This window comes from Chiloscyllium punctatum, chromosome 8 (genome assembly GCF_047496795.1).
Source record: "Chiloscyllium punctatum isolate Juve2018m chromosome 8, sChiPun1.3, whole genome shotgun sequence".
In the NCBI taxonomy this organism is placed as follows: Eukaryota; Metazoa; Chordata; class Chondrichthyes; order Orectolobiformes; family Hemiscylliidae; genus Chiloscyllium; species Chiloscyllium punctatum.
Window position 1 is genome coordinate 112,904,885 of NC_092746.1, and position 21,941 is coordinate 112,926,825.

General features: G+C 40.9%; 1 protein-coding gene across 9 annotated transcripts in view; it reads left to right on the forward strand.

The window, feature by feature from the left end:
- Positions 1 to 21,941, forward strand: part of kmt2ca (lysine (K)-specific methyltransferase 2Ca) — a 506,051-nt gene that overhangs the window by 207,210 nt on the left and 276,900 nt on the right. For all 9 annotated transcript variants that reach the window (XR_011961410.1, XM_072576253.1, XM_072576251.1 and 6 more), the window contains exon 6: positions 20,315 to 20,460. Coding sequence is in view for 8 of the 9 variants with exons in the window: in XM_072576253.1 (XP_072432354.1) it covers positions 20,315 to 20,460 (146 nt within the window). In the remaining variant the exon portion in view is untranslated. The remainder of the gene's footprint in view (positions 1 to 20,314; positions 20,461 to 21,941) is intronic.

Consider the following 21,941-nt stretch of genomic DNA (forward strand, 5'->3'; position numbering starts at 1 on the left):
GAACAATTCAAGCCAGCATTTTCTGAAAACTTTCCTGAATGAAAATATTTGATATGAAAATCAGGCAGACAGCAATGTAATGGTACTATCTCAGGATTGGTAATCCAGAGGCCCATTCTAATAGTTCAAATCCCACCAAGACAGGTGGTGAAATTTAAATTCAATAAAATGTGTAATAAATGATTAAACTATCACGTTCATTTGCTCCTACGGGGAAGGAAATTTGTCATCCTTACCTTGTCTAGCCTATACGTCACTCCAGAGCAACAGTAACTCTGAACTGCCCTTTGAATTAACCTAGAGCCAAATCAGTTCAAAGTGATTTAAGGATGGGCAACAAATCTCAGCAGCACTCACATACCCATGGAATAATGAATAGAAGAAAATTAGCAGCAGCTTGAGAGAAAGTACTACAGGACCATAGGGTTAATAGAGAGATGACTGGTGATTTAACTTTAAGGTCATCACGTCCCAGGTGAGGGAAGAGATTGAGGAGTGTCCTTCATAGCAACCGCAGCCGATGCAGGAACTGAACCCACACTGTTGTCACACTGCATCAGAAACTGGATCTCCAACCAACCAAGCAAACAGAATGGAAGCTAATATTTTGTGCCTTTGGCGAGAGGAAATGAATCTAATAAGATACTATTCTGCACCACATTACTCAATGTCATTAAGAACGACCATGGTAGAAATGAGCTCATCAGTGATAGGAAACATGATTTTGTGTGGGGAAGATCGTGCCTTACCAACTTAATAGAGCTCTTTTGAGGAAATGACCAAGTTGTTAGATGGAGGAAGGGCTGTTGATGTCATATACATGTACTTTAGTAAGGCATTCGATAAGGTTCCCCATGGTAGACTAATGGAGAAAGTGAAGTCACATGGTGTGCAGGGTGTTCTAGCTAGGTGGATAAAGAACTGGTTGAGCAGCAGGAGACACAGTAGTAGTTGAAGGGAGTTCCTCGAAATGGAGAAAGGTGACCAGGGGTGTTCCACAGGGGTCAGTGTTGAGGCCACTGTTATTTGTAATATACATAAATGATCTAGAAGAGGGCATGGTTGGTATGATCAGCAAGTTTGCAGATGACCAAGATTGGTGGCGTGGCAGAAAGCATAAGGGACTGTCAAAGAATACAGGAGGATACAGATAGACTGGAGAGTTGGGTGGAAAAGTGGCAGATGGATTTCAATCCAGACAAATGTGAGGTGATGCATTTAGGGAAGACTAATTCTAGAGCAAATTATAAATGAACAGAAGAGCCTTGGGAAAAGTTAATGGGCAGAGGGATCTGGGAGTGCAGGTCCATTGTACCCTGAAGGTTGTTGCACAGGTGGATAGAGTGGTCAAGGCGGCATATAGTATGCTTGCCTTCATTGGACAGGTTATTGAGTATAAGAGCTGGCAAGTCACGTTAAAACTGTACAAGACATTGGTTCAGCTGCATTCAACCACAACTGTGTACAGTTCTGGTCACCACATTACTAAAAAGATGTGGATGCTTTGAAGAGGGTGCAGAGAAGGTTTACGAGGATGTTGTCTGGTCTGGGAGGTGCGAGCTATAAAGGAGAGGTTGAGTAGGTTAGGTTTATTTTCACTAGAAAAAAGGAGATTGAGGGTGTCCTGATTGAGGTTTACAAAATCATGAAGGGTATCGACAAGGTGGATAGAGACATGTTTTTTTCCCAGGGTGAAAGATTCAATAACCAGAGGTCATGCTTTCAAGGTGAGAAGTGGAAAGTTTAAGGGGGATACATGCGGCAAGTACTTCACACAGAGGGTGGTGGGCATTTGGAATGCGTTGTCAGCAGAGGTGGTAGAGGCAGGCACGGTAGATTCATTTAAGATGCATCTGGTCAGATGCATGAGTAGGTGGGGAGCAGAGGGATACAAATGCTTAGGAATTGACCGACAGATTTAGACAGTACATTTGGATCGGCTCTGGCTTGGAGGGCCAAAGGGCCTGTTCCTGGGCTGTAAATTTTCTTTGTTCTATGTTCTAAATATGGCTACCCTGGGGGGAAAATAAAGTACCTACTGCTGGCTTTAGAAGTTTTCTGCAGCAAGGGACTTTGTTAGGTCAACTACCACCACATTGAGCTCTTTATTCTATTGCAGGACTTTTCTTAAATCTCTCATGCTGCAAAGTTCATGTTGGACATTCCTCACTCAATACTGAACCCACAATGATTCTGGATGCATAATATCTAAGATGAGTGATGATGCTGTTGAGAATAACCCTAGCAGAATTTTTTTTCCTGCTGGGGAGAGAAATGTAATACCACAATGAATATCACAGATCAACTGCTACTACTTTGTTTGCCCATATGAATTGTGGAAATATCCATGTAACCTTGAGCCACAATGTCATGTTATAGATTAAGCAGAAGCTAATGAGCTTGTTAACCACCCAAGATATTCAGTATTTAAATACTCTCGGTGTAAGGTCATTGGTCCCAAGGAACTTCAGTAAAGCCTTTGACGAGCCTTCACATAATAGACTGCATGTAAAGTTAGATCACATGGGGTTCAGGCAAAGTTTGCCAACTGGACACAAGATTGGCTAAACAGCAGGTGACAGACTGGTAGGGGAGGGTTGTTTTTCAGACTGGAGGCCCATTACAAGTGGCATTCCACTGAGATTGGTGCTGGGTCCACCTTTGTTTGTGATTTATGTAAATGATTTAGATGAGAGTACAGAAGGCATGGTTAGTATGTTTGAGGATCACACCGAAACTGGTGGTATAGTTGCCAGTGAAGAAGGTTATCTAAGATTACAAGGAGATCTTGGTCAATTGGGACAATGGGCTAAGGATTGGCAGATGGAGATTAATTTGGATAAATGCGAGGTATTACATTTTGATAAAACAAACAAGGCCAGGACATACAACTAATCATAGGGCCCTGGGTAGTATTGTAGAACAGAAAGACCTCTGGGTTCAGGTACATAAATTTGCATCACTGGTTAAGGTGGCATTTAGCATGGTTGCTTTCATTGCATCTTCACAGCATAGAGTGGTTTATGTGTAGAATGAACTTCCAGAGGCAGTGGTGGGTGCAGTTATAGCTACCATGTTTAAAAGACATGTAAAGTATGCAAATAAGAAATATTTGGAGGGATATGGCCAAGCGCAGGTAGGTGGGTCTAGTTTTGTTTGGGATTATTGACTGGTTGGACTGAAGGCTCTGTTTCGGTCCTGTATGACTCTAAAACTATGACTCTATAATTTACAACTGAGTTTTCCAGATTGAACAGGAAATCATTTGCCTGCCAGAAATGCACAGGTGGGAAGTTTCCATTCCGAAAAAGTCAAGGCAACAGTTACACCCACTTGGACCAAGAACAAGTGAATAAAATCAGTCAGAGAGAGATCAGAATTATTAATGTTCTTCCAATTAGGTGCGAAGAGGTGCATAAAAATGCTCAGCCAAGAAGGGAATCAGTTTGGTTTGCTGCTCTTTTGGCAGCAGTATCTCCTCTGAGGTTTTGTCACCTTGTCATACGAGTTTAGAAATATACACACTGATTCTTTCATTTCAATGGAAGCATCCTTTTGGAATCCTGAATGCTGGCATATAACCATCATGTCACTTCAGGTTGATTTTGAATATTTCTTTCTCTTATTCAATCCCCTTTCATACACCTTTTTTCTTAAATATAACCACAAAAACCAAGTGTACTTATTCATTTCACCATTTACGGCACTACTGACCTTAATATGTTGTCTCTCTGCTCCTCTACACTATTGAGAGGCCTCAATCAGGTCCCCCCATAATCTCCTTTTTTCTAATGAAAACAAACCTGACCTACTCGTCATAGCTAGCACCTTCCATACCAGGCAACATCCTCATAAACCTTCTCTGCACCCTCTCCAAAGCGTCCACATCCTTTTGGTAACGTGGCAACCAGAACTGTGCACAGTATTCTAAATGCAGTCGAACCAATGTCTTGTATAATTTTGTCCAGTGAAGGCAAGCATCCTATATGCCGCCTTGACCACTCTATCCACCTGTGCAGCAACCTTCAGGGTACAATGGACCTGCACTCCCAGATCTCTCTGCCCATCAACTTTTCCCAAGACTCTTCCATTCGTTGTATAATTTGCTCTAGAATTAGTCTTGCCTAAATGCATCACCTCACATTTGTCTGGCTTGAAATCCATCTGCCACTTTTCACCCAACTCTCCAGTCTATCTATATCCACCTGTATTCTCTGACAGTCCCTTATGCTTTCTGCTACTCCACGAATCTTCGTGTCATATGCAAACTTGCTGATCATACCAACAGTGTCCTCTTCCTGATCATTTATGTATAGTACAAACAACAGTGGCCTCAACACTGACCCCTGTGGAACACCCTTGATCACCTTTCTCCATTTCGAGAAACTCCCTTCAACTACTACTGTGTCTCCTGCTGCTCAACCAGTTCTTTATCCACCTAGCTAGAACACCCTGTACACCATGTGACTTCACCTTCTCCATTAGTCTACCATGGGGAACCTTATCAAGCACCTTACCAACAGTCCATGTACCTGACATCAGCCTTTTCTTCATCTATCAACTTGGTCACTTCCTCGAAGACCTCTATTAAGTTGGTAAGGCACGATCTCCCCCGCACAACACCATGTTGCCTATCACTAATAACCCCATTCTTTTCTAAATATAAATAGATCCTATCTCTCAGGACCCTCTCCAGCAACTTTCCCACCACTGACATCAGGCTCACCGGTCGGTAGTTACCCGGAATATCCCTACTATCCTCCTTGTACAGGGGGACAACATGAGCAACCTTCCAGTCCTCCGGCACCTCACCTATATTTAAGGATGCCGCAAAGATATCTGTCAGGGCCCCATCTATTTCCCCTCTCGCTTCCATCAGCAACCTGGGATAGATCTCATCCGATCCTGGGGATTTGTACACCTTAACCTCTAGCCTACCCAACATATCTTCCCTACTTATGTCAACGTGATCCAGACTAATCAACTTCTATCCCTAATCTCAAGATTCATCATGTTCCTCTCCTCATTGAACATTGATGCAAAGTAATGATTCAGAATCTTACCCATTCTCTCCGGTTTAACACACAGCCTTCCATCATTATCCTTTAGTGGACCAATCCTTTCTCTAGTTACCCGCTTGCTGTTTATATAAGAATAAAATGCTTTGGGATTCTCCTTAATTCTGCTTGACAAAGCTATTTCATGACCCCTTTTAGCCTGCTTGATTCCTCGTTTAAGACTTGTCCGACTCTTCCGATATTCCTCCAGGGCCAGTTCTGTTCTTAGCTGCCTAGATCTTATGTGGGCTTCCCTTTTCCTCTTGGCTAGTTGTACAATTTCTCCTGTCATCCACGGTTCACGAAACTTGCCCTTCCTATCCTTTGTCTATCCTGCACTATCTTTAACCTATCTTTTGAAAGCCTCCCACATATCAAATGTGGACTTCCCTTCAAATAGATGTGTTCAATCCACATTTCTAAGCTCCTGCCTAATTTTGATATAATTGGCCCAGTTTAGTACCCTTCTCTTAGGACCACTCTCATCTTTATCTACAAGTATTCTGCTTACAGAATTGTGGTCACTGTTCCCAAAGAAATCCCCCACTACAACTTCTACCACCTGTCCTGGCTCGTTCCCCAGTACCAGGTCCAATATGGCCCCTTCCCTCAGACTATTGACATATTCAAATGCTACAACAATTTTAGCCATGTATTCTTTCACCCAATATCCTATTTTCATGCTAGCATGAGATTGGGAGTAATCTTGAGACTACTGCCTTAGAGGTTCTGCCTTCAGTCTTCTACTTAGCTTCCTGAAATCTGCTCTCAGGGACTTGTCCCCACTGCCATTCAAATAATCAGTACCAATGCAGACAGTGACTGTGCTGTTGGTTACCCCCCTCCGCTGTCCTTCAGCTTATCTGGAACATCTTTTACTCTGGCATCAGGGAGAGAATGTACCATCCTGAAGTCGCACTCATAGCCGCAAATAAATGCCTGTTTGTTCCCTGACTATGGAATGCCCCAATACCGATGTCCTTCCTGTCCACACCGTCTTTTCACTCCCATACATGCGTGCGACACTGCAGTAGGCTTTGCACCACTTGCCTCAGCATGCTACCCACGTCATCCTCTGCTTTGCAGACGCGCAATGATTTGGGCCAACACCCAAATTCTGAAAACAGGAGCTCAAGCTCATTTAACTGACAGTACCTCCAGATGTGTTTGTCTGGGACAGGTGGTACGGCCATAACTTGACACCTGTGGAGCTGTGCACTCCACTTGGCCAAGTTTCCCTACTATCCTGTAACTTGCAGTTGAAATTGTAGAAAAACTTGTGATACTCACCAATCAGCTTTTTATCCTGTACCAAAGTAAAAGCCATGTACAAGAGGTAGTTCCCAGTGCAGTCTGCGCTCAATGCTGTCTTCAGTCGGAGTGCTCACCTACGTAGGTGATGCTGACTGCGTGTCTCAGGTTCTTCACTTCATCTGCTTCTCTGTCTTTCAAAGGTTTGGTAGAGCAAGGCATTTAGACACAAAGGTCAAACCCAGATACTTTGTGTAATTGATTCAGATATATATATGTATGTTTGTTATTGTTTGAATTTAACAGTTAGCACAAATTAAATTTTTATAGTGCATTTATGGCTTAAAGTGTAAAGTTCTGTCTCTTGTCACTGATTTCTAAGTTTGAGTCAGATTGGGTTTTTGTGCAGAAAATTGACTTCTGTTAGTATTTGGAGTAAATTTAACTGAACTGTGTGAGCTCACCTGCTGTTGTCAAATTGACACAGAAATATGTTTGTGTTGGAATCAGGAAATGAATTAAGGCAGCAATGGGCATTAAACCAACTCAATCACTGTGGCAACAAGTACCAGTGGACTAAATGGATAGATAAGCAGCAGTGAATTAATAAGCTTATAGACCAATATAATGAAGAATCATTGTATTAATGAAACAGTGACCACATATAAATTAATTGCTAAAGTAACAGGCACATAATCAATTCAGTGGTCATTTGTAAGTTTATAACTTTTTTTTGTTGTTGCTTGTTTTCTAACCGTCTGAACCAATTCTTTCCTTTTCCAAATCTGTTATACAATTATTTAGTTCGACAAATGTGAAGAGAACTTTTTAAATAACGAGGGTCTTAAGCTAATAAGTACTTTGCTAAGGATTTTATGTATTTAATACTCTCTATGACTGAGTTCAATATTGAGTTTCAGATGTTTAATCTGTCTATACTTTTAGTAGTGTTTTGCTCCGTGGCAAACAAAGATGCAAGTGTGGAAGTGGATGAGGTTACAGGAGGGAATTTGCTGGAAACAAAGAAATGTCATTGAATGCTTACAGTTTGCCAATTATGATATGGGACAACATAAAGTCTAATGTGATAGGATTGAAGCTACCCATTATCAAAAAGGATAGCAAAGAATTGGGTTGCTCAAGATTAGACGACCAAGAAAAGCGTATCAGGAAGGTCTACAAAATGGCAGGAAGCATGTTGACAAACACAGAGTTCATGTTGGTGCCATCTCTATCCACTGTGCTGTTGAATTATTCAAAGGGGACCCAATATTGGATGAACCACGAATTTTCCTAATTAAACATCAAGCCTCTGCATTACTGGTCGTAAAACAATTTATTCTCAAACTCACTATTGACGGCGCCTAGTAAACACTTGAAGAATTTGAATTTCATTAGTTTGCATTTTTGGTAAGGAGTACAACTGTGACCCTTCATTAGAACAAAACTTGAATAAATTGAATAATTTTTGCTGTAAACTTTTGGGTTATCAGTCACCCATGCAGTAAACATAGGAGTGCCATTTGTATTATCATGTCACTTGTAAAGATAGAGAGGGAATTGTGCATCAGATGTTTTGATAATATTGGTTTGTATGTTTGCAAACAAATGCATCTAATTGTGTTTGTCATTGATGGCCATCCAGCAGAATTAAATACTTTTAATGTCATTCGGCTTAGAGTAGTAATATGAAGATGTTGTGGCGAAAGTCCTCAACTGGAAGAGTGTTAAATTATGTTGAGTTGAAAAGGATCTGACTCTGTTGGAATGGAAACAAAGGTTGGCAGATAAATAAGCAATGGAGAATTTTTGAAGAGCTATTGCACATGCAAACTAAAGGAATTTTTTGACTTGGGAAAGAAGGACATCCAAAACTGCAATTCCCTCAGGAGTTAAAGAAATTGAGGTTAAATGCAGCAGAAAAAGAGACTTTGATAAATGTCAATGCTCAGAATATAATTAAACTGTATAGAGTAATTACAAAGCACGGTCGACAAGGGGCTTATGGTGGGGTGAATGTACAAGAACAAGTTAGTGGGAAGTTAAAGTTGAGTACTTAATTATTTTATAACCAAATTGCAGAACTTTGGCACAGAGGTGCATGAATTGCAATAGGTTACTATGCAGATACTACTAGTGGTTAGGAAGCAAATGGAATGTTGGTGTTTAATGCAAAAGGAATACCATAATACTGCTGTTGAGTGTGTTTCTGGCATACTATGTACAGTTTTGGTCCCTTTATTGCAAATGATAAAATTATATCAGGAGCAATTCAGAGAAGGTTCACTTCACTCATTCCTTGGATGAAGAACTTACAAATATTTAATAGGTTGGACATTTACTCACAGGAGTTAAAAAAGTTGGGAAGTGATTCTATTAAATCATATCCTAAGGGAAATTCACATGGTGGATACTAGAAGAATATCTTCTCTTATGTCCTGACTATGCAACTGTTCAAGCTTTGCTTTAATGAAGAGTCAGTTTGAGGCAGCACGATGGTTCAGTGGTTAGTAATGCTGCCTGACAGCGGCAAGGATCCTGGTTCAATTCCAGCCTCGGGTGTCCGTCTGTGTGGAGTTTGCATATTCTCCCCATGTCTGCGTGGGTTCCTCCAGGTGCTGCCGTTTCCTCCCACAGTCCAAAGATGGATTGGCAATGCTAAATTTCTGTGTCCAGGGATTATGTAGGTTACGTGGATTAGCCATGGAAGGTGTGGGGTTACAGGGATGGGATTCTTTTGAGGTTTGGTGTGGACTTGTTGGGCCAAATGCCCTGTTACCACATTGTAGGGATTCTAGTCTATATGTTTTCAATGTGGAATTAGTGAGCATGATTCCTGCAGTTGTGCAGTCCTAAAGTGTCACATTTTATAGGGAGGACTGCAACAGTGTCCCCCTTTAATGAGTGATGTATCTTTGTTAGTAGCTACTACATTTCCATTTTTAATTGCACAGGCAAATCCCTGAAGTTGCAGTTCAGTTTACCCCAGAATAATTGCCAGCCTTGTTGTTACCAAAAATCAAGAGTAACTAGTTATGATATAGATCAGACCTCCCTAAGATTAAAAACAGATTTTGCTGATAGTGCTGTCAAAGATATCCTTGAGAAGGTGGCAGTATTCTGCTTTCTTGAATTGTTGCAGACAATTTGAAGCTGCAGCATTTGATGCTGGGAGAATGATCAACATTAAATATGTCCAAGTCAGAATGATGCATGCCCAAGTCAATTTTCAATTTACCTGCTGTCCTCCTCCTGGCTGATGAAGGTTACAAGTTTGGGGGATACTGCCATAGAAGTCTTGACAACTTATTTCACTGCATCGAACATTTCAGTTATGCTGCTGTTGTTACGTCAGTGGGGGTTGTGTTAACGTTTAGGCACATTGCTGTGCCCTGGATAGTGTTTATGCTGTTTGTACCTATTTTATCTGAGCAAATAAGTTTTGACGCAATGCCATGTAAAGAAGCTTTAAGGACTGAAGGAGATGAGTTGCTTGCCACAAAACGGTTAGGCTCACATGTAATTTAATAAACACAGTATCTAAATGACTGGTCCAATTGATTTTCTGTTCATTAGTAACATTATGGTGGATTACTGGTAGATTCTACAATGCCGATACCATTTGAATGGTATGGAGTGGTGATTAACCTCTCTATTGTCGAAGCTGATCATAACTGCAAGCAAGTTCAAGGCAATCAGGAGTCTAGATATTGCCCATGTCTTGAATGAAGACATGGGTCACTTCATAATTTGAAAAATTGAAAAACTTGTGGCTGAACATGTCCCATCTGAGCTGACTGCATCACCTGTTGTCTCCAGGATAAAAACAAGTTATCTGTCCTTTAGCCTGCTGTACTAGGCAAAAAGCCAGATGATTATATTGCTTTGCTGTTCAGTATTGATACTTTCAAGGGAACTAGTTAAATTTAAGATTTACACTTGTGCACAATGGCCCAGGTGGTGGAATGGATTAAGCTGGGTGTGTGTAATCCTTACTTGTTTTGTCTTCAGCTAAAGCAGTCAGGGCTGCATACACCTTCATATCGCTTCCCTAAGCAATTTGCTATTTTCTGTGTAAATGTTGGAACGGAACTGAACCATATTTGTTTATTTTGACATCCTCTTCAGTTTTCAGTGATGTTGAAGTGTGGTGATGTAACCTGTTCTAGGAGCCAAACTGGATTTTGTCCAAGTCAGAATTCTAGCTGTTTGTCAGTTATGGTTTCTTAGCAATAATCAATTAAGTAGACCTTCGTGAAGAGTTGTGGGGGATTGTTGCTGATGTAATATGAGGAATTGGTAACAAGGAAGGGAATGACAGTAATGCATTACATGCGATTTTCTTTTTTGTTTAATTCAATCATGGGATGTGGGTGTGTCTGGCTCGGCCAGCATTTATTGCCCCAAAGGCAGTTAAGAGTCTTACACATTGCTGTGGGTCTGGAGTCACATGCTGACCTGACCAGGTAATGATGACAGATTTCGTTCCCTGAAGGACATTTGTGAACCAGATGGGTTTTTCCCAACAATTGACTATTTCAATTTTATCATTATCGTTAGATCCTTAATTCAAGATTCTTCGTTGAATTCAAATTCCACCTTCTACCATGTCAGGATTTGAACCTAGGTCCTCACAAAATTAGCTGAGTTTCTGGATTAATAATCTAGTGATAATACCACTAGCCCATTCGCCACTGATTTTAGCAGCTAAAATAATTTACTAGGTCAGAGATTTTTTGAGATCTTAATTCTGTTTTTCTCTTCCTCTCTCCCCAGTTCAAAATCTTTTCAATCCACGCCTCCCTGGGGTAGTGCACTGGAAATCAAAACTTGCTATTCCCTCAGTTGTCAAAAAGTTAGTTTATCAAAGTACACAGAGTGCCCAGTTTACCTTTTGGATAGAGCCAGGCTAACCAAGACCACAGACCAAGTTACTGAACTTAAAAAGAACTCCTGTGTATGACAAATAAATAGTTCTTTACCTGTGATTAACATCTATGAACCTAAAACACAAGATCCACCATTTAAAACTCCCCTACACAGACAGACAAATAAAAGATGGCGTTATGAGTGGAAGGAAAGAACGAAGAAATCTGTTCAATTATTTTAGCTAATAGAATTGTATATAGTTAACTTTGAGAACTATCTGCTTCTCTTCTTCTACCTGACTCTTACTGTCTTTGTCACTTTTTCAGCTACTTACTACCCGATAGACTTGCTCATCCTCATACTCTTCTATACGCTGATACCTTATCAACATGTTTATGTAACATAACCAATTCTTTTTCCTACAATCTGGGCTATTTATCAGATAATGTTCCTATCTTATGTGGACCACTGAATTTTGCTTTCAGCGGTTCATCTTTCAAAGGCAACAGTGCTAATAGTTCATCTCTGCTTGAAACATTCCACTTGTTGAATGCTTATCTGCCGATTATTTTCAGTTTTGCTTTTAAGCATTGTAATGCTCTTTTGCTATCCTGTATATTCCAGAGAGTCTTCCTAGAAACATGGAGACGTAATCCAACATTGATGATTCATCTTTTTGGTTCAAGCATTTTTCTCTAATCAATTTTAATGGATCTCTAACCTCAGCTAAAACTTAATTCAAATGAACTAACCCAGTAGACTCATTTGTGGAATTGCTGGTACCATAGTAACAAATTTAGGCCTTTGTCCCAGTTGTGAGCATAAGAGGTATAGTTAGTAAGTTTGCAGATTACACCAAAATTGGAGGTGTCGTGGACACCGAAAAAGGTTACCTTAGATTACAACAGGATCTTGATCAGATGGGCCAATGGGCCAAGAAGTGGTAGATGGTGTTTAATTCGGATAAATATGAGGTGCTGCATTTTGGGAAAGCAAATCTTAGCAGGGTGTATACATGTAATGATAAGGTCCTAGGGAGAGTTGCTGAACAAAGAGGCCTTGGTGTGCAAGTTCATAGCTCCTTGAAAGTGGAGTCGCAGGTAGACAGGGTAGTGAAGAAGGCGTTTGGTAAGCTTTCCTTTATTGGTCAGAGTATGGAGTACAGGAGATGGGAGGTCATGTTGTGGCTGGTTAGGCCACTGTTGGAATATTGCGTGCAATTCTGGTCTCCTTCCTATCGGAAAGGTGTTGTGAAACTTGAAAGGGTTCAGAAAAGATTTACAAGGATGTTGCCGGGGTTGGAGGATTTGAGCTATAGGGAGAGGCTGACCAGGCTGGGGCTGTTTTCCCTGGAGCGTCAGAGGCTGAGGGGTGACCTTACAGACGTATGTAAAATCATGAGGGGCATGGATAGAATAAATAATAAAATCTTTTCCCTGGGGTGGGGGGAGTCCAGAACTAGAGGGTATAGGTTTAGGGTGATACGGGAAAGATATAAAAGGGACCTCAGGGGCAACTTTTTCATGCAGAGGGTGATGTGTGTATGGAATGAGCTGCCAGAGGAAGCGAGGGAGGCTGGTACAATTGCAACATTTTAAGAGGCATTTGGTTGGGTATATAAATAGGAAGGGTTTGGAGGGATATGGGCCGGGTCCTGGCAGGTGGGACTAGATTGCGTTGGGATATCTGGTCGGCATGGATGGGTTGGACCGAAGGGTCTGTTTCCATGCTGTACATCTCTCTGACTCCATGTGGTTATTTGTGATTGTGTGCCTTAAACATGATTTTTGAAAGTGTTGTTTACCGATGATATGCAGTTGGCTGCAGCTGTGTTATGCCCAAACTGGAAATGAGCTCGTGGGAAACTTCGGATGTAAAGTCAGAAATTTGATGGCACTGTCTCTCATTTGCTAGTACATAATGAGTAAAAAACAAAGTTAAATTTTCTACGACTACCTCTGCTGTCATGTTCCTTGAAGGAATAGCTTCTGACTTGGGTCGCCATATCCACAGTTGTAAGGGTATGCTGATGACTTGCTTTCATTTTCAGTAGTAGAGTCATAGAGATGTACAGCACGGAAACAGACCCTTCAGTCCAACTCGTCCACGCTGAACCGATATCTTAACCTAATCTAGTCCCATTTGCCAGCACTTTACCCATATCCCTCTAAACCCTTCCTACTCGTATACTCATCCAGATGTCTTTTAAATGCTGTAATTGTACCAGTTCCACCACTTCCTCTGACAGCTCATTCCATACACGCACCACCCTCTCTGTGAAATGTTGCTCCTTAAGTCCCTTTTATATCTTTCCGCTCTCATCCTAAATCTATGCCCTCTAGTTCTGGACGCTGACTCCAGGGAAAAGACCTTGTTTATTTATCTTGTCCGTACCCCTCATAATTTTATAAACCTCTGTAAGGTCACCCCTCAGCCTCTGACGCTCCAAGGAAAGCAGCCCGAGCTTATTGTCAGTACAAGTTCTGCTCTGATTTGCTTTTCTAAAATACAGCACCTCTCATTTATCTAAATTAAACCTCATCTGCCACTAATGGTCCTACATAATCTACTAACATTTGAACTGGTTGTCAAAGGTACTGGTTTGATTACCGATCAAAGCTTTCCTGCTACCTGTCATGCATGATACATACTACAGAATACTTTGCGCGTTCGAGACAACTGGGCAATTTTTTCCATTGTTAAATAAATGCCAGTGTTGCATATGTACTGGAACGGTTTGGCTACGGGTGTGGCAAGTTCTGGAGCAGAAGGCTTCAGTACTGTTGCTGTAATGTTGTCAAGGCCCACAGCCTTTGCAGTCTCCAATGCCTCCAACTGTTTTTTAATATCATGTGGAGTGAATCAAGTTGACTGAAGACTAGCATCAGTGATGCTAGGAACCTCTGAAAGAGGCTGAGCTGAATCCGTCCACTTCGCACTTATGGCTGAAGTATGTTGCAAAAGCCTTTCTACTGATTACTTGTCTCTTCCATCATTGTGGTTGTGAATATTTGTGGAACCACCTCCTTTGGTGAATTACTTAATTGTCCACCACCATTTACAGCTGGATGTGGCAGGTCTGTTGTGCTGAGATCTGTTAGATAGAGCTAAGCAATCATACAACTATCACTTGCTGCTTTAAACTATTTGACACATGAGTTGTCAGTTTTGTAGGTGATTTAAGTGTGTCCTTAACGTGACCTGATTCCAGTGTGTCACTAGCTCGAGTACCTGGTCTCTCTTGTATTTGTACCAAAATCAAGTGCTGTGCTAGTGTCTCCATTATTTCTGACTTTGCAGCTCTGCCAGGCAATGCTGTCTCCAGTTTATCTGCCAATTCAATGAAATTGTGTTTTGAAAGTTTACTTCAGACTGTTGAGGACAACTCGAGCGTCTTTAGAAAATCCTTTGCATTTCCAGTGTCATTTGTTATTTGCTCTTTTCTGGTGTTTCTCTTCATCTGTAAGTTACTAATACTACAATCAAATCCTTGTTGTCGATATTTTAAATTCAGCCCTGACTAGATCCTGCAAACCTTTTTGACTTACTGGGGTAATATACTGGAAATCAAGCCTCTAATTCCTACATTTATCACAAAAGTTAAATTTTTTCATCAAAGTATGCAAAATTTCCCAAATTGCCCTGGGTCTGACACAACAAAGGCCAGGTTTCAGAGAGTCCCTACAATGTGGAAGCAGGCCATTTGGCCCATTAAGTCTCAACCAAGGATGTTATTTTATTAAATTCAAAGAGAAAATATAAAATATGGCAGAGATCAGTGGTAAGCCATAAAATTCAAAAATGTCAAAAACATGACCCAAAAAAAAATAAACTGAGGTAGCTCGCAATTTCAAAATAGACAGCATGAGCTCACTTTCTAAAAATAGAATAGAAAGACTAGAATGAACGCAAGCCCCTTACCAAATGAGCACAGCAGGTTCTAGCATCCTACCCAGACCCAACCCCATCCTAAACCTGTATTTCCCATGGCTAATCCACCTAACCTACACCTCCCTGGACACTATAGGCAATTTAGCATGGTCAATCTACCTAACCTGCACATCTTTGCACTGTGGGAGGAAACCAGAGCACCTGGAGGAAACTTAATGCAGACATGTTTTCCTTCACTTCTCTCATCTATTGTCAATAATTGGCGTCCCAACGCTGATCCATGTGGTATGCCACTTAATGTATAGAAGATTGGTGCAAAGTATTTATTCAACATCTCTACCATTGCCTGGTTCCCTATTATTACGATCTTGCCCAGCCTTATTCGGTAAGGAGGCAAAAGTGAGGACTGCAGATGCTGGAAACTAGAGTCGAGATTAGAGTCGTGCTGGCAAAGCACATCAAGTGAGGCAGCATCCGAGGAGCAGGAAAATCGACATTTCGGGCAAAAGCCCTTCATCAGAACCTGCTGTGCTCATTTGGTAAGGGGCTTGCGTTCATTCTAGTCTTTCTATTCTATTTTTAGAAAGTGAGCTCATGCTGTCTATTTTGAAATTGCGAGCTACCTGAGTTATTTTTGGGTCATGTTTTTGACATTTTCGAATTTTATGGCTTACCACTGATCTCTGCCATATTTTATGTTTTCTCTTTGAATTTAATAAAATAACATCCTTGGTCGATCGGGGCCCATGTATCCCCTTTCTTCCTGAGCTATATCTTTATTGTGAGCTGTGAACTATTTTCTTAGACATATTTCATCAACTGTTTTTTTTTTCCTGCTAAACCACTTGCCCAGTCCACTTCAGCCAAATCTGTTCTTCTCCCTGTGTAATTATCCTTGATTAACAGTTGCTTTTGACTTTATGCGGAAAGTCAGGAGGCATGGGATAGAGGGAAATTTGGCCAATTGGATAGAAAACTGGCTAACCGGTCGAAGTCAGAGAGTGGTGGTAGATGGTAAATATTCAGCATGGAGTCCAGTTACAAGTGGAGTTCCGCAGGGATCAGTTCTGGGTCCTCTGCTGTTTGTAATTTTTATTAATGATTTAGATGAGGGAGTCGAAGGGTGGGTCAGTAAATTTGCAGATGATACAAAGATAGGTGGAGTTGTGGACAGTGAGGAGGGCTGTTGTCAGCTGCAGAGGGACTTAGATATGATGCAGAGCTGGGCTGAGGAGTGGCAGATGGAGTTCAACCCTGCCAAGTGTGAGGTTGTCCATTTTGGAAGAACCAATAAGAATGCGGAATACAGGGTTAATGGTAGGGTTCTTGGTCAGGTGGAGGAACAGAGGGATCTTGGGGTCTATGTACATAGATCTTTGAAGGTTGCCACTCAGGTGGATAGAGTTTGTAAGAAGGCCTATGGAGTATTATCGTTCATTAGCAGAGGGATTGAATTCAAGAGTCGTGAGGTGATGTTGCAGCTGTACAGGACTTTGGTTAGGCCACATTTGGAGTACTGTGTGCAGTTCTGGTCGCCTCACTTTAGGAAAGATGTGGAAGCTTTGGAGAGGGTGCAGAGAAGATTTACCAGGATGTTGCCTGGAATGGAGAGTAGGTCGTACGAGGATAGGTTGAGAGTTCTCGGCCTTTTCTCGTTGGAACGGCGAAGGATGAGGGGTGACTTGATAGAGGTTTATAAGATGATCAGAGGAATAGATAGAGTAGACAGTCAGAAACTTTTTCCCCGGGTACAACAGAGTGTTACAAGGGGACATAAATTTAAGGTGAAGGGTGGAAGGTATAGGGGAGATGTCAGGGGTGGGTTCTTTACCCAGAGAGTGGTGGGGGCATGGAATGCGCTGCCCGAGGGAGTGGTAGAGTCAGATTCATTGGCGACCTTTAAGTGGCATTTGGATAGGTACATGGATGGGTGCTTAATCTAGGATAGAAGTTCGGCACAACATCGTGGGCCGAAGGGCCTGTTCTGTGCTGTATTGTTCTATGTTCTAAGTTTCTCATCCTCACTGAATGCTAAATTATGTTATGTTATGGTCCGAGGGGATCTTTTACTTTTGTTTTTATTCATTCACCGGATGTCGGCATCAGCATTTGTTGCACATCCGTAATTCCTGAAAACAGTTAAAAGTCAACTACTTTCCTATGTGGTCTGGAGTCACATGTTGTCCAGATCCAGTAAGGATGGCCTTTTCCTTCAAGGACACTGGACTCTGAACATATCACATGAAAGTTGCCCCACCAGAACAGTGCAAGTTTTCCCCCAATACTGACACCAGTGCCCCATGAACTGAACCCCATTCCTCCTGCACAAGACTTTGAGCTACACATTTGAGTCCATGACTTGATTTACCCTTTGCCAGTTTGCTCGTGGCGATGGTAGAAATCCTGAAGTTATTAAGTTGGAGGTTTTCTTTATTAATTTAGCTCCTAGCTGTTCAAAACCTTTCAGCAAACCTCTCTTTTTAACCTTATCGTCGTCAATGTGGGCAGCAGTAACTGGAGTCGAGAGCGTGGCATTGGAAAAGCACAGCAGGTCAGGCAGCATCTGAGGAGTAGGAGAATCGACTTTTTGGGCAAGAGCCATTCATCAGCAAATCAAGCAATAACTGGATCCCTCCCACTCCAGGCCCCTTCACCAGCTCTGAGGGGCTTAATTTTATAAAGGATGGATAGTGCAGCTCTTGGACTCATGTTCACAGCTGCAGAGAACAGTATCTATGTTGTCCACACTAATGCTATATTCTTATTTCCTCCCACCACTTGACTATGACATGCCATAGTTAATTCACTTATCCTTACTGCGGTCCCTAGTCTTGTCCACACAGCTGTATCAACTTTAGTACTAAATTCCAATATTGGTGACAAAAAAAACAAATGGAGAAAGGCCAAATATAGATTGAAAACATAAACACAAATTATGAAATAAAAGCAAAAACTGAAGAAAAGTCACTGGATTTGAAACAGTGACTTTGTTTTTTTCACAGATGCTGCCAGACCTGCTGAGTTTTCTGTTTTTGACTAAATATAGATGCTTCCTAAATTGTAAAAGAATTGTAGTGCACTTAGCAAGGATGAATATAAAGGTTAGGAAAATGCACAAACAAATGAGTAGGCTGTCGTCTGAGAATTCGAGCCAGGGTGCAGGTTCACTTCTATACACAGGGTGGTAGATATTTAGAACCGTCTTCTACAAATGACAGTGGATGCTAGATCAGTTGTTAATTTTAAACCTAACACAGGTACATTTTTGTTAAGCAAAGGTATTTAGAGATATGGGCCAAAGACAAGTGTTTGGAATTAGGCCGTAGATCACCCATGATCTAATTGAATGGCAGAACAGACCCAAGGGATTGGAAGGTCCATTCTTGTATGTTCCTGCTCAGCCCTTGTACCTGTTGTACCATTTGCTAAGATAATGGCTCATCTGAATGTGGCTTGGAAAGCTAAAATTAAGAATCAAGTGAAAATTGTAATTGATTATTGAATAAATCAGGAAGGCAATGCCCTAGTGGTATTATTGTTAGACTACTAATCCAGAGTAATGTTCTGGGGATTTGAGTTCAAATCCGACCATGATAGCTTGAATTAAATGAAAATCTGGAATTGAAGGTCTAATGATGACTGTGAAACTATTGTCGATTGTCAGAAAAACCAATTTGGTTCATTAATGTCCTTTTAGGGAAGGAAGTCAGTCATCCTGGTCTGACCTACACATGACTGCACATCCACAGCAATGTGATTGACTCTGACTCTGAGCAATTAGGAATAGACAATAAATGCTGGCCTAGCTAAAGAAGCCTTCATCCCATGAGTGAATTTTAAAATACAGTCTGTGGTGGAGGGAATGAATATTTGTAGATGTGGTGCTAGTCTAATGGACTTTGTTGTCTTGGATGGTTTCAAGCTTATTGAACTGCATTCATTTAGTGCAAATAGTCAGTATTCTATCACACTCCTGATTTGTGCCTTTCACATAGGTCTTGTGAGTAAGAAAATATTCAGTGAAGAATTCCTAGCCTTTGACCAGCTCTTGTATCCACCGTATTTATATGGCTAGTCTAGTTCAATGTCTGATCAATGATAACCCCATAAGATTTTGAGAATTGGATTCAGTGATGGTGGTACCACGAATGTCAAGTGTCGTTAACTTAAGCTTCATTGAGTTGTTGTATATCCATCATAAAATGTGAGAATGATAAACATGAAGTGATCAGTGAGTGTCCATTGTCTTATAATTAGCTCCTATTTGCCTCTTCACATTTGTTGAATCAGTCTTTATCTGGAAATTCCAATGATTGCTACAAAATTAAATTGAATTTATTTGTGCTTGGGAATATTTTGCCTTTTGATTTAATTGTTTTTTTAGGAAATCATGGAGCTAATCAGAAAATTTCATGATTTGGAGATGCTGGCGTTGGATTGGGGTGACAAAGTTAAAAATCTCACAACACCGGGTTATAGTCCAACAGGTTTAATTGGAAGCACTAGCTTTCGGAGCAACGCTCCTTCATCGGGTGGTTGTGGTGTACACAATTATAAGACACAATTTATAGCAAAAGTTTACAGTGTGATGTAACTGAAATTGCACATTGAAAAATACCTTGATTGTTTGTTAAGTCTCATCTGTTAGAATGACCACATTAGTTTCACTTCTTTCATATGTAAATCACAAAACTTCTTTTAAAAGTTACATTCTCAAGTTAACTTTAACAATTGGTGTCAACCCAGATAATGTGTTGAAGGTGTTAGCCCCCTGTGTGCTGTTGTCTGTGCCATAATGTTTAGACTGATTCTAATCTAAAAACTGAGTTAAATGTCTTACATGGATTCATGCAGTCTTTGATCAAAGTACAATGTAACTCTGAGTACAAATTCACCTCACAACCACTCGATGAAGGAGCAGAGCTCCGAAAGCTAGTGCTTCCAATTAAACCTGTTGGACTATAACCTGGTGGTGTGATTTTTAACATAAAATTTCAGGCTATCGACTGAAGGATATGTATCCATTGTTCAGATTATATTTTATAAAACCCATAAATTTACTATATATTAAACATGCTTTGATGACAGGTTTACAGCATTGGTTGTGCAGATTATACTTTGTCTTTTTAAAATAGTTTTCACAATATATCGGTGTAAAATTAAAGCTTTAGAAATATGTTGGATCTTAAGTTAAAATATTTTGAAATGCTTATGTGCTCAGCTTTTCATGAACTGTTTTGTATCAGGTCTCCTTGCCATGCTGCAATGCCCATCTCAACGTGTATTAATGTTCCAGTGGCTTCTGAAGAACAGACAAGCAGATATTGGGATGAGCTCACTCAAGTTGGACTTCCTGATGGTATTGATGTCCAGGCCTTATTTGAGCCTTCAGGTATTAAAGGACTGTTGTTGTCCTAATAAATTGTTCTTCCTAAATAGTTATCTATTTCCTTATTAAAGGTTGTGATTGTCTCAGATTCAAAAACCAGTTGTGACATACTCCATTTTATAACATTTGTGACTTTTTAAATAACTTCCCATTGACCTTACACTGATAAATACATCCCATTCCAGCACTTCAGTTATCTACCAATCAGTGGAGTTAATCTTGCACTGTTACTTCCTAAATCTTCTAGAATTAATACATCCTGATCGAGCAGACCATAAGAAATAGGAACATGAGCAGGTCATTTGGCTCATCAAGTCTACTGCTCCATGTCTGTCCCAACATTGCTCGTGTCCACTTTCCTGTCCTTTCTCTAAAATTAAACAAAGAATTGCAGATGCTGGAAATCTGAAACAAACAAAAACAGAAATTGCTGGCGAAACTCAGTAGGTCTGGTAGCATCTGTATAGAGAAAACAGTGTTTACTGTTCTAAGTCCAGTTATACTTGATTCCCTAAATATATGCAAGGACTCTGCCCGCACAGCTGTGTGGCAAGAAGTCCAAAGAACCTCAAACTTCTGAGAAAATAATTTCCTCCTTGTGTCTGTTTTAATTTGGCGTCCCTTTACACTGAGACTGCCTTTTATTCTAGACTCTGCAACAAGGGGAATCATCCTCTCAGCTTTTGCCCTGTCAAATCCTTGAAGAATCTGATATGTTTAAATAAGATTTAAACATTCTTAAACACACTCTTCCAAACTAGAGTGAAATAGGTTGTTAATCAAAACTCAATAGTCATAGAGGTCCACAGCACGGATACACAGGTAGTTTGGCCCAACTTGCCCATGCAGCCCAGTTTTCACCAATTAAACTAGTCCCATATGTCTGCATTTGGTATGTTTCCCTCCATACCTATCCCATCCATGTACCTGTCTAAATTTTTTTTTCCTGATCGCTAGTGTGGAAGCAGGTCATTCAGCCCATCAAGTCCACACTGACCCTCTAAAGAGCATCCACCACCCTATCCTTGTGGTTCTACATTTTCCATGGCTAACCCACCTAGCCTGCACATGGTTGAACACTATATGGGCAATTTAATGTGGCCAATTCACCTAATGTGCACATCTTTGAATTGTGGGAGGAAACACATGCAGATACGGGAGAAAGTTCAAACTCCACACAGACAGTCACTGGAATCGAACCTGGGTGTCCCTGGTGCTGTGAGGCACTGGTGCTAGCCACTGTGCTGCCAAGTTTCTTAAATGATGAAATTGTACTCACTTCCACCAGTACCTCATGGAACCCATTCCAGACACTCACCACCCGCTGTGAAAAAATTGCCCGATTGGACTCTTTTGTATCTCTCCTGTCACCTTAAACCTATGCCCTCTAATTTTAGACTCCCTTAGCCATGAGAAAAAGCAACTGGCTATCAACTTTATCTATGCCTCATGATTTTATAGACCTCAGTGTCCTATGTCCAGGG